The 18,723-nt window shown below is 25.0% G+C and overlaps 2 protein-coding genes across 6 annotated transcripts in view; one reads left to right on the forward strand and one right to left on the reverse strand.

Moving 5' to 3' along the window:
• Positions 1 to 9,794, forward strand: part of LOC122856233 — a 35,121-nt gene extending 25,327 nt beyond the window's left edge. Inside the window, exon 4 of the mRNA XM_044157928.1 lies at positions 8,753 to 9,794. Within this exon, the coding sequence (XP_044013863.1) occupies positions 8,753 to 8,935 (183 nt within the window). The 3' untranslated portion in view covers positions 8,936 to 9,794. The remainder of the gene's footprint in view (positions 1 to 8,752) is intronic.
• The window catches only part of LOC122856020 (RNA-binding protein Musashi homolog Rbp6-like), an 88,303-nt gene that overhangs the window by 8,557 nt on the left and 61,023 nt on the right, over positions 1 to 18,723 (reverse strand). Inside the window, exons 1-2 of one of the 5 annotated variants that reach the window (XM_044157804.1) lie at positions 16,830 to 17,485; positions 1,457 to 1,538 (exon numbers count right to left, since the gene is read on the reverse strand). The exons of 2 other annotated variants lie outside the window; for them this stretch is intronic. Coding sequence is in view for 1 of the 3 variants with exons in the window: in XM_044157796.1 (XP_044013731.1) it covers positions 16,830 to 16,861 (32 nt within the window). In the remaining 2 variants the exon portion in view is untranslated. Of the gene's footprint in view, positions 1 to 1,456; positions 1,539 to 16,829; positions 17,739 to 18,723 lie in introns of those variants that run through there. 2 more of the 5 variants (XM_044157813.1, XM_044157796.1) reach the window with 2 other exon arrangements.

An 18,723-nucleotide genomic window follows, 5' to 3' on the forward strand; every position in this document is an offset into this window, starting at 1 on the left:
CAAATTTCATCCCTTCACGACACTCCAGGGAGTTGATTACCATCCATTTTTTTTTTTGTTTTAATTTTTCTTTTTGTACTTTCCACTTTTCTTTGTTTCTTTTTTTTTTTTTTCAGTCTCAACGTGATTCAATGTTTCCTGGTTTCAAGCACTGAGACATGTTTACTTCATATAGTCCAATTTAAAAGCTCACTGATTTAAATTGACATTTTTTTTTAAATGTCATTATACACACCGTCTATTATTGAATAATTTAATTCAATTTTTGATCACACACACCCACAGTCATTCATAATACTAACTTTTTAATTATTCAACTATATTATCTACGGGTTTAAATTTTTTTTAAATTATTTTTATATTACAATAAATGCTTTGTATTAAAGTGTTGCATAATTTTTTTTTTTTCCATGATTTTTAATAATCACAACAATTTATTACTTTCCTATATACTATTTTATATTATTAATATATATAGAAAAATTTTTATGAAAATTTTTGAGGATTATTACGTTACGGCATGCCAATTAGACTTTTATTTATTTATTTTTTTTTTCCTGTTCTGTTCAGGTTTGATTAAAAAAGGATAACAAGGGTATGAAAAAATATATATATATGTGAGGATTAAACAATGTCAGTGGCTTCGATGCTACCCTATTTTCACATTTTTAAAATTAGCTAAATATAAAAAGAACAAAAAAAAAAATTTGTACGCTTTCGTACATGGTCAAAATCATGTCGATTGAACTCATACATTTTTTTTTTTTTCAACAGAAATACTAAAAAAAAAAATCAATACAAAAAGAACAAAATTAGGAAAAAACACGACCCAACTATCTAACTCTAGTTCCGGGTATATATTTTTTTTTTTTTATACACTCACGATGACATATTATTTCTTACCCTACTGTGCTATGATTATTATAAATGTTATTGTCATTATTATATATACGAAAGAGCTAAAAAGTTTTAAAGAGGTTAAAAGTTTTAAATTTCAAAAAAAAAAAACAAAAAAGATTCACAAGTTGTTTTTTATGTAATTGTTTTCCAACAAAAAAAAATTAAAAAAAAAAAAAAAAAAGTATTCTATACAATATTAAAATTATATGTCATAAAGTTAAGTGATAAATTCTACGTCAAGATTTTTTTTTTAGAAATAAATTATATTTATTTTCTAAGTGTTATTGATTTAAATTAATATATTAATATATAGTTTAAACAGATGCGTCATTCTTAAAATTTTATTATAATAAAAAAGTAAAATTTAAATACTTTTTAGAGGAATTACAATTAGATATATGTTATATATACTTTGAATATATACAAGTGAGAAAATACGAAAAAAAAAGCCCGTTCCCATTGGTGCCACTTAAAAAATTTATGTTTTTTTTAGAAAAAAAAAAAAAAAACTCATTTTGCTCATTATTGTGAGTTTTTTTTTTGTATTACTTTTTACCTTTACAAAAACACGCGTTTCAAGGTTCGAAGATTCAATGCTGCTCCACCACATTCGCGTTCCTTGCTGCTCGTCCTGCGTCCTTGAAAAGAGACAACGTTTTTTTTCTATTTTTTTTTTTTTTTTACTTTTGCTCATTCTTTTTAAGTATTGCATCGAACACACAATTGCAAGTGATTTTTTTTTTAATAGCCGATCCTTCTATAACCTTTTTATATTAATTTTATATTAACTACAAAATCTAAACAGTATACTTTCAATTAACATCATAACAAAATTATTATATATATTGACATATAAATAAAATAAATATTTAAAAAAAAAAAGATCATATTAATAATAATGATGCACCGGTATAGTTGCCCCGGTTATCCTGTAAAATCAATATTCATCGGTTAATATGATGTATGTTTTAAAAAAAATATATATAATCTGGTTAAGTCACGAGTTCTACCGGAAATAAAATAAAAAAACAACAACAACTCCATTAATATATATTGCAATGTATTATTTGTTAATTAATTGGATTGAATTAGTAACTGTTTTTTTTTTTTTTTTAAATAAATATATAAAAATATATTTAGTTTTTTAAATTTAATTTAACAACTTTATACTACGGTGCTTTTTAAAACGATTAATTAAATTTGAAAAAAAAATTATATGTAAATGAATTCAGATGCTGACAAATCAAGTACACTCAACCTCTATAGTTTAGAAGAATAAATAAATAAATAAACTACGTTCTAATGAAATATATATCTATAAGATAAATTTATAAGTTTTGATTACGGAGACGACTTATGGACCCGTTGATAACTACTATAACGAAAATGCTGACCACTGCTATTTTTATATATATATATATATTTACACTACGTGCTCTTTTGGAGATTGAGGATGGATATAAATGATATAGGATTTGAAGTACACTGATGAAATAAGAAGCATGAAAGAGAGACAATGAAGATGAGATGAGGAAGTAGGGAAAAATGTTTGATAAAATTGTGACGACACTCAAGGGTGTGGTAAGAGGAAAGCAATTGAGAGCTTGTGTCACAGAGGTAAAATAAAATCAAGGAATAAGGATGCCCTGAGGATTTTTGAAACATACTGTTTTTTTTTTTTTTTACCCTACTGGCCTTTAGATTACATTCCTCTTTAAATAAATAAAATTACATAAAAAAATAAATCAAGAATCAACAAAGAAAAGTAGCTTTTTTATTTATTTTTTTTTTTTTGCATCCCTATATTGCTACGAGATTTAAAATAAAGTAATATAATATATAAAATATCTTGAAATAAAACTAAGGATACCGTCAAGTAAATGTTATTTATATTTTATATTTATTTACAAGAAAAAAGAGATTTTTTTTTAAAGTTAATATACTAAAATGCTTTTATAAAAATTTAATCTTGACAGTTTCCTTAAATTATAATATCAAAATATAAATCAACTAAGCATAAATATATATATTTTTAATAATATCTAAACATCAAATTATACATCTAATTATCATCAACATCAAAAGTTATCATTTCATTTTTTCAAAATTATTAATTTTGCACCAATTAGATTTTTAACTAGTAATTATTAGTTTTTTATTTTTTTTTTAATTTCATATACAACATTATTATAACTAATCTATCTTAAACATCGAGCAACTAGCTAATTTATCGCACATCTAAGTTATTAAAAACTACAAATGGCAATATATATATATATGAATGAAACTAAACGACGCACAGGAGTAAATCGATAAAATTATTATGGCAATAATATTTTTAAAAAATTAGAAAATAAATAAATAAATAAACATTATAATGTTTAAATTGTCGGTAGTTGTTAGTGATTAGTTCCGTCGATAAAAAACATGTAACATGATATATAACATTAAGACTCATGCTTTGAGTTAATTGTAGATAAGAATCAGCTTAAATATACTGTTGAGATATAATAATAAGACCAATAATGTTACCGGAAGTTTTAAATGACAAATTTTTTTTATTTAATTTAATAATTTATCTATTTTAAGTTTTTGAAAATTATTTAGTTTTTTGTTGCTAAAACTTCATTATATATATCAAAATTTAAATTAAGTTTATGTATAGTTTTAGTTTGAGGACCACCTGAGGAAATGCACTAAACTTTTTTTTTTTTTTTTATCTCTATATGTATATTTTGTGCTTTTTCTTATAGTCATCTACCCCAAGGGCTCTTTTTCATTCGTCAAATAAATTCAACTCTCTTTATCTTCACTTATGAAAGTAAACGAATACACGCACCTTCTTTCCCTTCACCATAAACACCCTACTTTTTATTTTTACTATTATTTTTATTTTTTATTTTTCTACATGTATGCCTGTCACTATATAGTTGCATTGTATAAATGTATAGTTGGTTTGTTGGCGACCCCCCTTGGCTCAATCCCTATTTTTTTTTATTTTTATTTTTTTGTATTTTTCTATTTTTTTATCCCAGACAAAAGCTACGGTCAATAACCTTCACATATACGTTGTATTTAATCGTTAACAATTCCGTTCTTTTAACAAAAAAATAAAAAAATGTAATAATATAAAAAACAGTAAATTTCAGTCAATTTATCGACGCAAACTTTAATGACATTTAAATGAATGTGTCCACTCTGCGAGCTTAATGAAATAAGTTTCATTTAAATTCATGAAGATTGAAAAACTACCCAGATGACATTTTTTTATTATTACATTTTTTTTTATTTTTTTTTTATTGTCATATTTATTTTATCATTTAATTTTGTTATTTTATGTGACAGTTTAAATGTTGTACAAGTTGTGTTTTTCATTAGAAATTTATTTTTATTTTTTTAATTTTGTGGTAAAATAAAAAGAGCAATTAACCTCATCTGGGATATTTGAAATTTTGTTATGTATAATGGTCAAGTGGTGAACACATGACGTTTAATGTTTGATTTACTTTTTGTATATATATATAAAACTGTAGTACGTGGTTTAGTATAGGTGTGTATATAAACAGTAGTTCAATATATATTGTTTATAAATTTATTTATGTATATGCATAAATGCATTTACATAGGAAAATGTATACAACAAAATTTCGTGCAACAACTCGCAAATCGAAAAGCACCTGTCCCAGTGGAAAAAAAAAACTAAAAAAAAATATCTAACGATATAGATGAGGCCACGAAGGATGATCGTGATAGTGAAAGAGTAAAAGGGTAAATCGAGAATGCAACGTCATAAATGCCAGGCAAATGAAAATGTGAACAAAGCACACACTGAATACACAAACAATGCACATATATGTATATATACTTTGTTTTTTTTTTTAACAGTGTATACATGGTGAATTTAAACCTGGGCTTCAAAGTATTTTGACCAGGCATGTCGTTGGAATTAATAGTGCCCTATAGAGTATGATTTTTTTTTTTTTTCTCATACTTTATAATCAAGGAATTAAAAAAATTTTTTTTTCAAAATAACGAACAGATTTTAATGAAAAACAAATGAATTTTAAAATAAAAAGTTTTCCTAATTAATCACATTTTTTTTTATCGATATATTATATAATAAAAAAAAAAAAATAAAATCTCATTAATTTAAAAATTTAAGCAAAAAGAAAGAAAAAACAATTTTAATACTTGAAATATTTGTTTTTTTCATCATTTGTACAAAGCATTATTTTTTAAAATATAAAATAATCAATAATCATTGATTTTTATTTTTATTTTTAAATCAGCTGCACTATCATGTAATAAAAAGAAAAAAAAAAAAAACTAACTTTTGAAATAAAAAAAAAAAAACAAGAGTAAGTATATATAAAACAGAGTTATAAATTTTATCATCTTTTTTTTTTTTATACTTGATTAAAATGTTGATTGAATGAAATAATGATTTCCATCAATTACAATAAATTGAAGATGAGTTTACGGCCCTGACGATTGGATGAAACAGAGATGAGATATAAAGGGGGTGTTTAATATAGTGAAAAAGAAGGGTAAAAGGGGTGGAAAAAGACAATCTAAGGGTACTTTCAATGTCGCAATGTGGAGCCATCTAGAGTAGTTTGTAGGAACTTTGTCTTAAAAATTATTTCCCATCCCTTGGATCAATACTCGCCGCGACCAGACGTTGGAGCCTGCAGAGTTGAACGCGAGAGAATATATATATATATATACATCCTAGAGGCAAAAACTTCCCTCACTCGCACCCTTTTTTTTTCCTTTCAGTCACTTCCATCGTATTCTTCCAATTTTTTTTTAATTTTTTTTTCTTTTCATTTATTCTTTATCTTTTACTGTTTTTTATTATTTTTTTTTTTTTCACAGTGAATATGAACGAAGGCCCGACTACGGTTTCCTTCAAAGTTAACTGTAGAAACTCAACTCTGATGTTATAACAAACTTCTCTTTTACTGTTGAAAAATCGATCGATAATTCAAGATTTACCCTCGAGGTTTGTTCCTCGTTTTGCCTTGTGATTCATTAACGAACTTTGACAGTCAACTTCACACATATAAACCGTCATTCAATACATATACACAAATTTATCCATATATAGCTGTTTAAATTTACCTATGAATTATTTTACATTTTACTCTTTCCCAAAAACAAACTTGAAGCACTCAGCTCAATTGGCCAGACTCTCTAATCTCAAATATCATTATAATACCCAAGAAATAAATGTTAAATTAAATTGATCATTCAAATATTTTGTGTTTAATGTCAATCACGTAAAGTAGTGTGACATCTTATAATATAATTATACCCATTATGCATTATTATATCCATGTCTAATGGCATTATAATAATAATAAAAAAGTTAAACTAATATATATTATTTTACAAATATATATATCATACTTTTAAATCCGATACTATTTGCATTTTATGAAGCCTTTCTAATGAACTGTTATGAAGAGGAAAAAAAAAAAAACAACAACGATAAGGGCAGGAAAATATAAAAGAGGTAAAAAAAAAAGATTTAAAAAAATAAAAGCTCGAATGAAGACCCATATGTATACGGGTCACGCTTTAGCTTTAGTATCTATATACTGTCATATATGCAGTATATATACATATATGTAAAGTTAATATACAATATACGAAGCTTTCACGCGTCGCTTGCGGGCTTTCATTGTATATAGCCTCCTTCTTCTCCTTCATCGTCGTGGCTTCTAATAACATAATTTGACTCTAAACCTTGTTTGTAATAATATATGCTTTACATAAACAAATTCACATATTGGCAAACACTATATATCAATAATATTCACATGGATTGTTTACTATGTCGTATTATTATTATGATTTAAAAATTTTATTTTTATTTGTTTTATAATTAAAATAAAACTAAGAAAATGCAAAAAAAAAAAAAAAAATTTGATTATCTTTTTTTCTTTTATTCTTAGGAAATGTATCAATTTAATTTGCTATTTGTTTTTTTTTCATTTTCTTTATTTATTTGTTTGTGTAAGAGTAGTTGAGAAGCTAGTTTTTTTTTATTTAAAAAAAAAAAAAATTACTTAACTTTTTCATTTTCAAGTTTGGAGGGTATTTACTTTATTTAACAGAGCATTAAAAAAAAAAAACCACAAAATTAATCTCAAGCTTAAAAACATTTGATCTTTCTTTTGGCTTTTCCCTCTTTTCTCTACAGTTGACATTTATATTTTGTTGACAGTTTATAAATATCCACAACAAATATTTTTTTTCTTTTTTTGATTTATATGTTTTATTATTATATGACGTGTGTGTTTAAGAGGGTAGTAAAGTGGTAAATACCATTAAATTTTATACTCCAAGCTGGACATTGGAATTTTTTTAATATATATATATGAAGAGAAAAAAAATTTTAATCGATTTAAACAATAATTCTAATAAAACAGAAGAGCATTTGAAAATATTACATATTAAAAATGCACAAAAAACATAATTAATATCATTTAAAATGAAATTGTCTTTTCATAAAAATTCAAATACAAAAGTGATGGAAAATATTAATATATAAGAAGGATTGACATTATATAATTATTTTATATATTTTTTGTTTTATATATTATATGTATGTATTATTATGATGTTTGTGTATATATATTGTAGTAAATAATAAATATATAATTATACAGTCATATAGATAATGAATTTAATATTATTTTATATATATATATGACACGAAAAAAAAAAAGACACAATCGATTTAAGCCATTGACAGGTAGTAAAAAGTTGAGCACTTTGAAAATACTGTATAGAAAATTACACGATGATGCCAATGTACATACGAGTAGAAAAAAATAGAAGAAAAGTGTTTGTAGAAAAAAAAGAGAACGAGAGAGAAATCGTTACACAAAAGGGTTGATGGAAAAGGTAAAATATATAGAGGAAGGATTTACAACATCAATATAATCCTCTTATATATTTTCAAGTATATGGTGAATATGGTCGACATTAAATGAAATTTTTTAAAATAATAATTATATAAAATTCTGTTAGTATTAAAAAGAATTTATAATTTTGGTCATATATAGAACAAATAATATTTTTCCATTATTTTTTTTTTTTTTTATACTTTTACGTAATTTATTTTTAAAGAAAAAAAAAAATAAAATAAGCAAGTAGCATTTAAAAATAAAATATATATGTACCAATTTTATGTGAATTTAAATTTTCTTTTTTTTTTTTTTTTTTTTGAATTTTAAATCTTTTTCAAATGCAAAAAATGCTATAAATTATAACGAAAGATATTGGGATTTAAAAGCCCGATGAAAAGCTTTTAACCACAAGCATCAATGATGCTGAGAAAAAATAAAATGTAAATATATATAAAAATATATTATAAAAGAAAAAAAAAAAAAATTCTATATAAGAATGAAATGGATCGATGAAATCCGGCACTTTCGCATAAGCACCATACGTCATTTTCCTTGCCGGTTATCTTGGTCCTGTAACTATATTTTTATCACGTCTCACATTGCTACGAGGGCATGATTTAATATTTATAAATAATTCATAACAAGAAAAAAGTCACTGCAACTTCACTGACTATTCTTATCGTAAATTTTACAATAAAAAATATATTTTTTTTAATTTATAAACGTTGATATACTCTTGTATAATTATACATAGACAGACAGATAAATTTATTCCAATTGAAAATTCAAAATTCATAGATTGATTATTAATTTATTTTCTACTCTTTTTATTCATTATATATATGCTGAGTATTTCATGATGATAAAATACAGTAGCAATATGCAATATTAAAAATTAAAAGTTGAGTAAAAAATATATTTTTTTTTTTCAGATGTTTAAAAGAGACAAGATAGAACCAGCAATTGGACTTGATAATCGTTATCGTTTAATGCGAGGTGAGCGAATGCTTGATGCAAAAGGAAATATAACAAATGATTATGGTGATCCTCCTGGAGTAAATAGCCTTGAAGAGCTTGCTCAACAAAGTCAAAAAAAATATGCCCTATCAAAATAAATAAATGACATTTCAAGAAAAACTTAATGTCCAATAAATTCATCAGATATTTTAAATTAATCATAATAATTTAGATATGAAAATCAAAAAAGGGAAAGATTATAATCTTGCTAATATCCTATATCAAAATTTAAATTTGGAATAAATTTAAAAACCTCAAAAGTCACAACTTATTGTTGATTTGGTATTTCTGGTATTTAACTATTATTCAACATCAATAGTTTAAAAAAAAAAAAACAAGTGCTAAAATTTATTTTATACAGTTATACTGATGGTCTTGATCACAGATAAAATTAATTATGCTTTGAAGTTGTGCCAGGACATAAAGCATCACCACCACCACCACCACAAACTTTGAAGCAGCAAATTTAAATATTTTTGTTTTTCTTTCAACAATTGGCTATATAATTTTATTTTTGATTAAAATCTAAATTGATACAAAAATACTATTGTTAATAATAATAATAATGGTAGTAAATAAAATGGACATTTACAAATTTGTAGATAAAAGATCATATCGTGTTTCTTGTTGAATAAAAAATAATAATATACTTAACAAAATTAAGAAAAAAAAAAAAATCAATGAAAATCTTGTACTCTTGATATTAATTGCATTTCATGGAAAATACTTGTTAATAGACTTTTTAAATTATCTGAAGTGTACATGCACCAGTGTCTCCGATAATTGTACGTGATTAATCGAAATAATACTTGAGATTATTCACTAATAAAACAGAGCTGCCTTGTTCTTGTCTTTTCAACTTAGCATCATCAACATAAGACTTATTCATTGTTATTTTATTTTTAAAAAATATAAATAAAAAAATCCACCTACACAGAGTGACATGTACGTGTATTAATATTAATATACTGATAAAAAAATAAAAAGCTATTTTGAGAAGTTGTTGAATTATTATTACTATTTATTTATGTAATTGAAAATATAATATTATCATATTTCATTGTCTTGTTTTATATTTATATATATTATCTGTATATTTATACTATCATCAAGTAAAATGTCACTGATAAAAAAATCATGTTGAAAGTCAAGTGTCAGTATACAACTACACAAACACAGAATATAATTTCGTAGCAACCACCAACGCAAACACCTGTTAAGGACATTTTATATAATCAAATATTCTTATCTCGAGGCAATGCCCTACAGCAAAAATGTCAAGCTTCAAATGTTTTTTTTTTTTTTTTCCATCATTTTATTTCAATTCTATATAATTCTTTTAATATTTTATTTTTTCATTTTAAATTTCTTCATATTTTATACTATACATTATCAAGAAAATTTAATTAAAAAAATAAAGTTATCAATTTTAATATATTTATATCTGTCAAACAATAAATAATATCAATTTAATAAAAAAATATACATTAAATATTCAAATAATTTTTTAATTTAATTTTTATCAAAATTAAAAAAAAAATAAATAAATATAATAATTGGACATTTTAAATTGACCTTGAGTTCATTGGTTGACAAAAAAGGCCAAGATATAATAATGATTGCTGTTGTGAGGCAGTGGACCCAGAGGTCTGTATGCCAGGTGCCGGACGTGATCCTGGAAACGATCCTGGGGGAACAGCTGCCATTCGAATAACATTTGCCGCGTGTGTCATGAGTTTGCCCAAATAATATAAAAGAGGGGTTGTATGTTTTGTACATTTATATAGCTATATATTATTATTATTATTATTATATAGAGAGAAAGAGAATAAGTTTGTACAATCATGAAACATCAAGAATCAAGATACACATATATACATTCACATTGACATACACACACAGATTTATTGAGAGCAAAGACAACCCTGTGCCAACCGGCTGTTTTAACAAAGAGCTGCATTGAACGTAACGTGGACAATGCCGACAGTTCTGTATCTCAACACTTTTATAAAAACCTACAATTCCTACAAATTCTCAACGTTTCTATATATAGTTGTATATGTACTTTATGAACATGAAATATGTATATATATATATAAATTTACCTATTTGGAGTATTTGTAGACAAAACTATCCTTTTATTTAACAACGAATGCAATGCCAAGATATATGTATATATATAACATGGGAATTGGCCAGAATTTCACTTTGAATTTTGCATCAAAGAAACTTGTGAAAACCTCATTATTAACCCATTTTAAGTATTAAAAGTTTAGAAAGTTTTGTGGGAAAATATTGTTTTTATTTTTTATTGCTTTTTATTAGCATTCAATTAATAAAAATTATATATAATTATTATATCTTTTTTTTTTTTTTTTTTTTTCTTAGATGTATATATTTATGCTACATATATACTTTGCATGGTTGAAGTTTGAAAATTTGATATAACGAGTTGAACAATAAAGTCTCGAGGGTTGAAAAAAGTTTTTTTTGTATAGAAAATCTCAATGACTTTCAATGTGATATACAAAAGTAGCCTTGAGGGGTGAGAAATGCCAAAAGGGATGATTTTTTTTTTTCTTTTTATTTGTAATTTTATGAATTTGAGATAGAGAAAACGTCTTGGAGTCATTTGGATTAGTCAAGTGCCCATCAAAACTTTATGAAAAAGTTCAAAAAAAATCAACACACTGTGTGTATACACAAAAACAAATAAAGAAGAAAAAAAAAATAACTAGTTAACAATCCAACAACAATAGTCATTTATATATATATATATTTTTATGGTTTTTATTTTCTTCTTGGTATTATATTAATTATATTATTGATTTTGTAAATATTATAACAAGAAAATACTTTGAATATATCAAATAGAGAATGTTTTTACTAGTTGCATAGAGATAGAAGTCAACTGGAACGATCGTAATACACATCGTACGCCCATTTACCGTTATGCAATGCGAAAGTAGTACTTAAACCTGTACCACACTTAATGTATACATATATATATTACAACGAGAAAATCAGCAAACCATAACTAGGTGCAATAATTCCCACAAATCCTTCAGCTAAATAAAAAAAAAAATAATTATTATTTATTTTTTTTATTATTATTTTTCATATAAAATATCGTGAAACTTGAGTTGGGTTGGGCTTACTTGATATTTTAAATAATATATCAAATTCATTATTGAAATTATATTACAAGAAATTTATTATGAATAACATTATTAAACATTTAAAATAAAACTGTAAACTGTAATCTTTTACACATCATGAGGGCTAAAATTTTGTCTTTTATTAGTTTAATAAAAATATAAAAATGTAACGTTTTTTTTTTTTCTTTTTTAAGAAACGAACATCCTGAGCAAAGATAATAATTTAAAAAAACGAAGCATAGAATTCAAAAAAAAAAAAAAAAATGCCAGGTGAAAGAAATTAGTCTCGTAAGTTAACAAAAATTTATACACTGATATTTTCAGATGGAAGTAAATGATAGTGACTGTGTGTGGGTAAAATATATATATATATATATTTATTTGAAAATAGGTATGTATAGTAGAGTCTATAGTTTTGGGAAACATTGAGCACTCCTGACGTTTATCTAAGGGTATATACGAGGGTGTTCGCATTACCGTTTAATAATGACAGAGTGAGTATAAGATTATAATCACCACTACGTTAGTTTGTAGCATGTACATATACATATATAGTTACAGTGTTATCTTTGGTAGTGTGGATTAAGCTTCTTATTGCCGGATGGAAACTCGGTTAAAAGAACCAGTCTCTATAGGTACCATCGACCTGCATACGTATATTTGAAATATATAAAAATTTATAAAACTACCCAGAAGTATCGTTTAATACCACCCAAGAATATAAACCCATAAAATAATGTATAATAATTTAAATTTTTTCCCATTTTTATATATACAAGTATCAATACAGAAAAAATAAATTATACAGTAAAATTAATTTAGCTATAAAATTTTTCCAAGAGATAATAATAAAAAAAATCCGATAAATTTGATTGTCGCATTAGTATTGGAAAAATCATTTTGATTGAATTATTAAATTGTAATCTCAGATATGAACATTTATTTTTATTTTCATTTCTTTCGCTTCTTACAAATGTGTATATACAAGTGATCTTGATAGCAAGTAAAGATGCTTGAAAAAAAATATAAAAAATATATAAATGAAAAAAAAAAAAAAAAAAAAAGAAAAGTATATAACCGACACTGTGTACACGCCCGTTTTATATATACATGTATGTACGTGATTCAAGTGAAAGCACGAGATACTTGGTGATTACATCGCTATGTTCTCGTCTATTTCTGGAGCACGGTATAGAGGAGAGACTGAGGGGTTAAGTGTCTATATGGCTATTCAACGTGGCTTTTTACTGACTAAAAAACTACAGTAATGAAGAATAAGTATAAAAATGTATAAAGACAAAGTAACAAGAAATATCTTAAATGCCAAAGAAACACGATGAAAGAAAAAAAATAGAAAAAGTAAAATTTGACTTGTCAACGAGAAAATATGAAAACAAAAGGAAAATATACATATAAAAGAGTGCTTTAGAAAAGTGACGTAAGAAAAAAAAAAAAGGAAAGGAAAACAGGTCTTCCACGTGACAATAAAAATTGATCCAAGCTCGTGCCAAGAGCGTGTAACGATGTGGTAAAATGTAACTCACTTTCTGATGAAGGAAACAGCCCTCGAAATATTTAAAATTATTTGCAGCTGTTTAGCACCATCTGGCAACACAGTTTTACCTCGAAAAAACACACTGACATTAGACAAAAAAAAAAAAAAATTACTCCAAAAAAAATTATCAAAAGAAAAAAAAACCCCCCCAAGCCTTAATGAATGAAAAAATTTTTTAAAAATTTATTGAAAATGCCTTGAATATTGATTTTTTTGCATTCAAATATAAAATATAAAAAAATGAATTAGTAAAAGGGAAAGGAGACACATGAGTCAGGGCCACGTGAGTTTAAATCAAGAATGAAAAAAAAAATGAATTATACAAATGAATATAAAAAACAAGTATAATTTATAAACAACTAAAAAAAAAAAAAAAATGAACAAAAAGAAACATGAAATGCATTGAAGGTGAACGAATGCCCGTTGGCCTTGGGTCACGGTTTTTCATCTTGAAACGGTCTATGACCTCTACCATAACTATTATATTATAATGATTATTTAATTTTTTTAATTTTAACATCAAAGTCAATCATCATTGTACAGTGTTTTGATACATGTAGTAGAAAGTTGATCGAAGAATGCTCATCAATGTTATATTTTTAAATTACAAACCTATAGGTATAAGAAACATTCTTTTGATATTAGAAAAAAAAAAATATATATATATATATAATCGTGTTCATAAATCGATCCCAATAATTTCTTGTCAGATTGATCGTGATGAATGTTCCCTTTGAACTCGCCCTTTTGTTCCTCCCTATATATACACTGCCCTTTATTCCTTCAATATCGTTCAATTTACCAATCGAAAACTACGCCATACAAGTCAAGAAAAATGAGGCCAAAGAAATAAAATAAATATATATATATATAAAAAAAATAGCGTTAAAATCAGTGAGGAACAAAGAGGAAATAAAGAAAAATAAAAAGAAAAAAACAATTCTTTTGCAATTGAAGTAATGTGGGTGGTCACTGGTTAAATAAATAAAAAAAATAATAAGAATAATAATAATACAAGTGTGTATGACGGGATATCAGGGGTAAAAAAATAAAAAAAAAAAAAAGTTTACAATTGCTCAAAAGACATTGAATTATAGTGGGGATATAAGACACGATTGTCGTATTAAAATTATAGTGGGGATAAAACGTCAAACGAAGAACTGTCACACACAAAGACCACGTGCATCGACCGTGCGTGACGATTACTTATTTGAACAGATGAAAAATAAATCAAAGAAAATCATCATATACCAAATAAATGAATGAAAAAAAAAATAAACGATTAAGAAATATATATACTACTGTATATATAAAACAATAAACAATTCACATTTATGAGTTTAACCACAAAAAATAATGACTAAAAATATTTTTTGAATACTGCGTTTCACTGTTTGTTTTTTTTTGAAATTTAAAAACCACAATCATCTTGTTATGAGAATATTTATCGTCTATGTTATTTATTACTATTTATTCTGAGAATTTTTATCAATTTCTTCAATGTAAATTACATAAAACACACTAATTCTCATTTCATCATAAAAAAAAAGATAAAAATTAAAATCAAATAGTCATGATGGTAAAAAAAAAAAAAAAAATACAAAATGAATGTGAAAAAGTGCAATTCTTTTACACAGAATTGAAACAATGTATAATAAAACGGATGTTATTAAATTGTGAAAATAGAATATATATCTTTGTCTCTTGTGAATTGCATTCATTACAACAATAATAAATAATACTACATATAAATTTAAAAAAAAAAAAAAAAAAAAAGAAAGAAATGAGCATAACTTTAGATTGTTTTATTTTTTTTTCGAATCATGTCACGTGAATTTTTGGTTGTCACGCGAATGTCAGATTTGTAATTTGGATTAAAATCCATAATATTATAATTCGTTTTATTATGATGAATAATTTTATACATATATATAAATATAAATATACATATTTAATGTGGATCAATGCCAAGTAAGCAGATAGCCCAGAATATAAAAAATTAAAAAAAAATAAATTAGGGCAATATTATATTAAATAATATAATGTTCATATATATTATAATTTTAACTTGAGTGATGACATTTGCCTTGATGTTTGTCATCATTCATCATTAAATAAAAATTATTTTAAACACGTGAGAATTTATATAAAAACCCCCTCAATCAAAAAAAAAAAATAAATAAATAAAAATAAATTATCGCAAGGATAAAAGTGAATAAAAAAAAAAAAAAAAATTTCATATAATTTTCTAAATAGAAAGAAATTTGCTTGCACAAATTTTCGATTCAGCAAAGTTTAGCTGACTCGACTATATTTCTATATTTTTTTTTATTTTTTTCATTTGCTTAAAAAGATCAACACAAATTTTCATATTGTTTAATAAAAAAAAAAAGAGGACTTTATTCAATAGTTGTGACTTTTCGTAATAATAAAAGTAATTCACAACCTAACCCAATGCAAAAAATATATATCCACGTTTTTTCATCAGTTGACATGCTATTCAGTAAATTTTATCCTCATATCGACAAAGAGAGGAATGCTTCAAGAATATACATATAAATCCCGAGTATAGCAAAATGTATGAGAAAAAAAAAAAAGGTAAAAAAATAAAGAATCAGGTAAAAAAAGCAAAGGACAAGAAACGATTCTGGATGTCGTTAGTGGCTGTTATATGCGTGAGATATACACACGGCTGCTGATGCCGTGTCCAAGAAGAGAACACAAAATGCTTGGAGTTTCGCGTTGCCATGGTCACGGATGAGGAAGGTTCATGGGCACTTGGATGGCTAGAATGCCTCGCAGTCTCTTCCAACTCCCACCACCATATTATTTCAATTCCTCTCAAATAAAAAAATTATTTAAAAAAAAGAAAAAAAAAAAAACATTAAAATCATACACCTACTATAATAATTTTTTTCTACAATATAATAATACAATATACGCTGCTTACATATACATTTTATTATTATTTTTTTGTCATTATTATTAAACAATGATGATAATTATTGTTTGTCATTGTATAAAACTAAAATCATGCAATATATTATTATATTACTACGATATGTAAAATTTATTAAGTAAATGACAAACATAGGCGTGCTAGAATCAACAGGAATACCCGAAGCCAAGCAATCACATACAATTTTAATATATATACATATTATATATATATATATATATTAAATTAAATATATATATATATACATGTAATAATAATATTATTAATATAAAATAATTATAATTAAAAAAAACCAAAAAAAAATAGATTATTTTGCTTACCCAACTGCAGGGAATGTCGTGTAGGGAAACATTTTCAAGTTTCCCGTTTAACAAAAAAATAATAACAACCAATAAATACAAATATATATCTATATCGAAAAATTCCTTTGTTGTTTTAAATCCTTGTATATTATATTAAACACTAAACAATTTACACAAAAACACACAGTTTAATTATCTACAAATAACTAATATTTTAAGATAATTATCACTCAATAATTATACAAATAATTATAAACAATTCAATAATACACATTCAATAATGAAAATAAAAATTTTTATATTTAATAATGAAAATTAAATTAAAAAAAAAAATATATATATATAAAATTAAATTATTTGGAGTAATTTAATGGCAGAATATATATATAGTAGTGAACAAGTTGCTACCACTGTCGGCGGGACAACACTGATACAATTCCCCGGCGGGACGAAGTGGCAGGAATTGAGAGAAACAAGGCAACCGGCTTCAACAATAAATCGCGCATGCGGGACGCGATCACGTTTTTCCTACACTGTTATATATATATTTTATATTATATATATTTTCGCGCGTGCGATTGAAACAAAGGATTCTAACGACCACGCACCAATTTATTGTATATAATTATTTGAAAAATATTATGTTATATATATATTTTCTTCTTATTATGATACTTTTTAATTACTCAAAAAAAAAAAAAATGAAATAATAAAGTCACTTGTATTTAATCAATACTATTATTATTATAAATAATAAATTAATTTTTTTTTTTTTTTTTATTGCTTGATGTATTTAATTTTTGATCGACATAATATGTATATTTATTATATTATGAAAATTAAAGAAAAAAATTAACTATATTAAGGAATGATGTACATTGAGAGCGTTGTTGCGCGTCTGTTATGTCTGGCAGACATCAGTGTGCTGGCTTGTGTGGCAGCTGTGCCTCACAGCCCCCGGACCCCTTGAAGATACCATGGGGGGATTCAATGGGTCGACATAAGAGGGGCGCTACAGGGAAGGTCGAAGCAAGAAGAAAATAAGAGACAAGAGTCCTCAGGGGAGCTTTAACCACGAGTGTATGACAAAGATAAAAAGTAAAATTCGTTCATAAGAGAGAGAGAGAAAGGCAGAGAGAGAGAAATATAAAAGTTAGTGGTTGATAGAGAGAGGGGTAGTAGTAGAGGAGGGGGCGGTAGACACTGTGCGCTGGTGGCAGTAGGGTGGTTGTAAATACACGATTGCAGCGACATCATTTCACAATGTGGCAAATGTTTGTATTAATTCGTACCCTTCAGAGATATATACCACTATTTTATATAATATATTATGAAATTTTAATCCTTTAATTTTATAATTATTAATTTGAATGTTTGATGTACTACAATTATTTCTATAGTATAGTTTTAATGAAAAAAAAAAAATTATAAGACTTATGTTTATTAGAGCTTTATTTTAAAAAAAAAATATAAAATTTAATTAGATTGTTGTTTAAAAACAGTTGACACTATCTTAAACTCTAGTGTTTTAAATTTTAGCAAGCTATTAGAAAGCAAAATATACAGGGGTTATAAATGTATAGTGTTATGTTTTTGTACTTAGTACTCTATGTATTGTACATAAGCATAGTAAGGACTTCATTTAGTCAAATTCTCCATACGCAAACTTCCTGCAAGTTTTATATTACAATAAAAAAAAAATCAATTGGGTCAGATAAACAATTATTTATAAGGTTTCTTTTTATTTCCTGTATTTTCTGATAAATAAATAAATATACCTAATGAAAAAATAAAAAATAATATGTGTAGGCGCGATGTGATGTCTTATGAAAGATTTAGTATAATATAATATATATAAAAATTTATCACATTTATTATACTCAAGATATACTTGATGAAAAAAACAGGCATA

Source organism: Aphidius gifuensis, linkage group LG1 (genome assembly GCF_014905175.1).
Source record: "Aphidius gifuensis isolate YNYX2018 linkage group LG1, ASM1490517v1, whole genome shotgun sequence".
Taxonomy (NCBI): domain Eukaryota; kingdom Metazoa; phylum Arthropoda; class Insecta; order Hymenoptera; family Braconidae; genus Aphidius; species Aphidius gifuensis.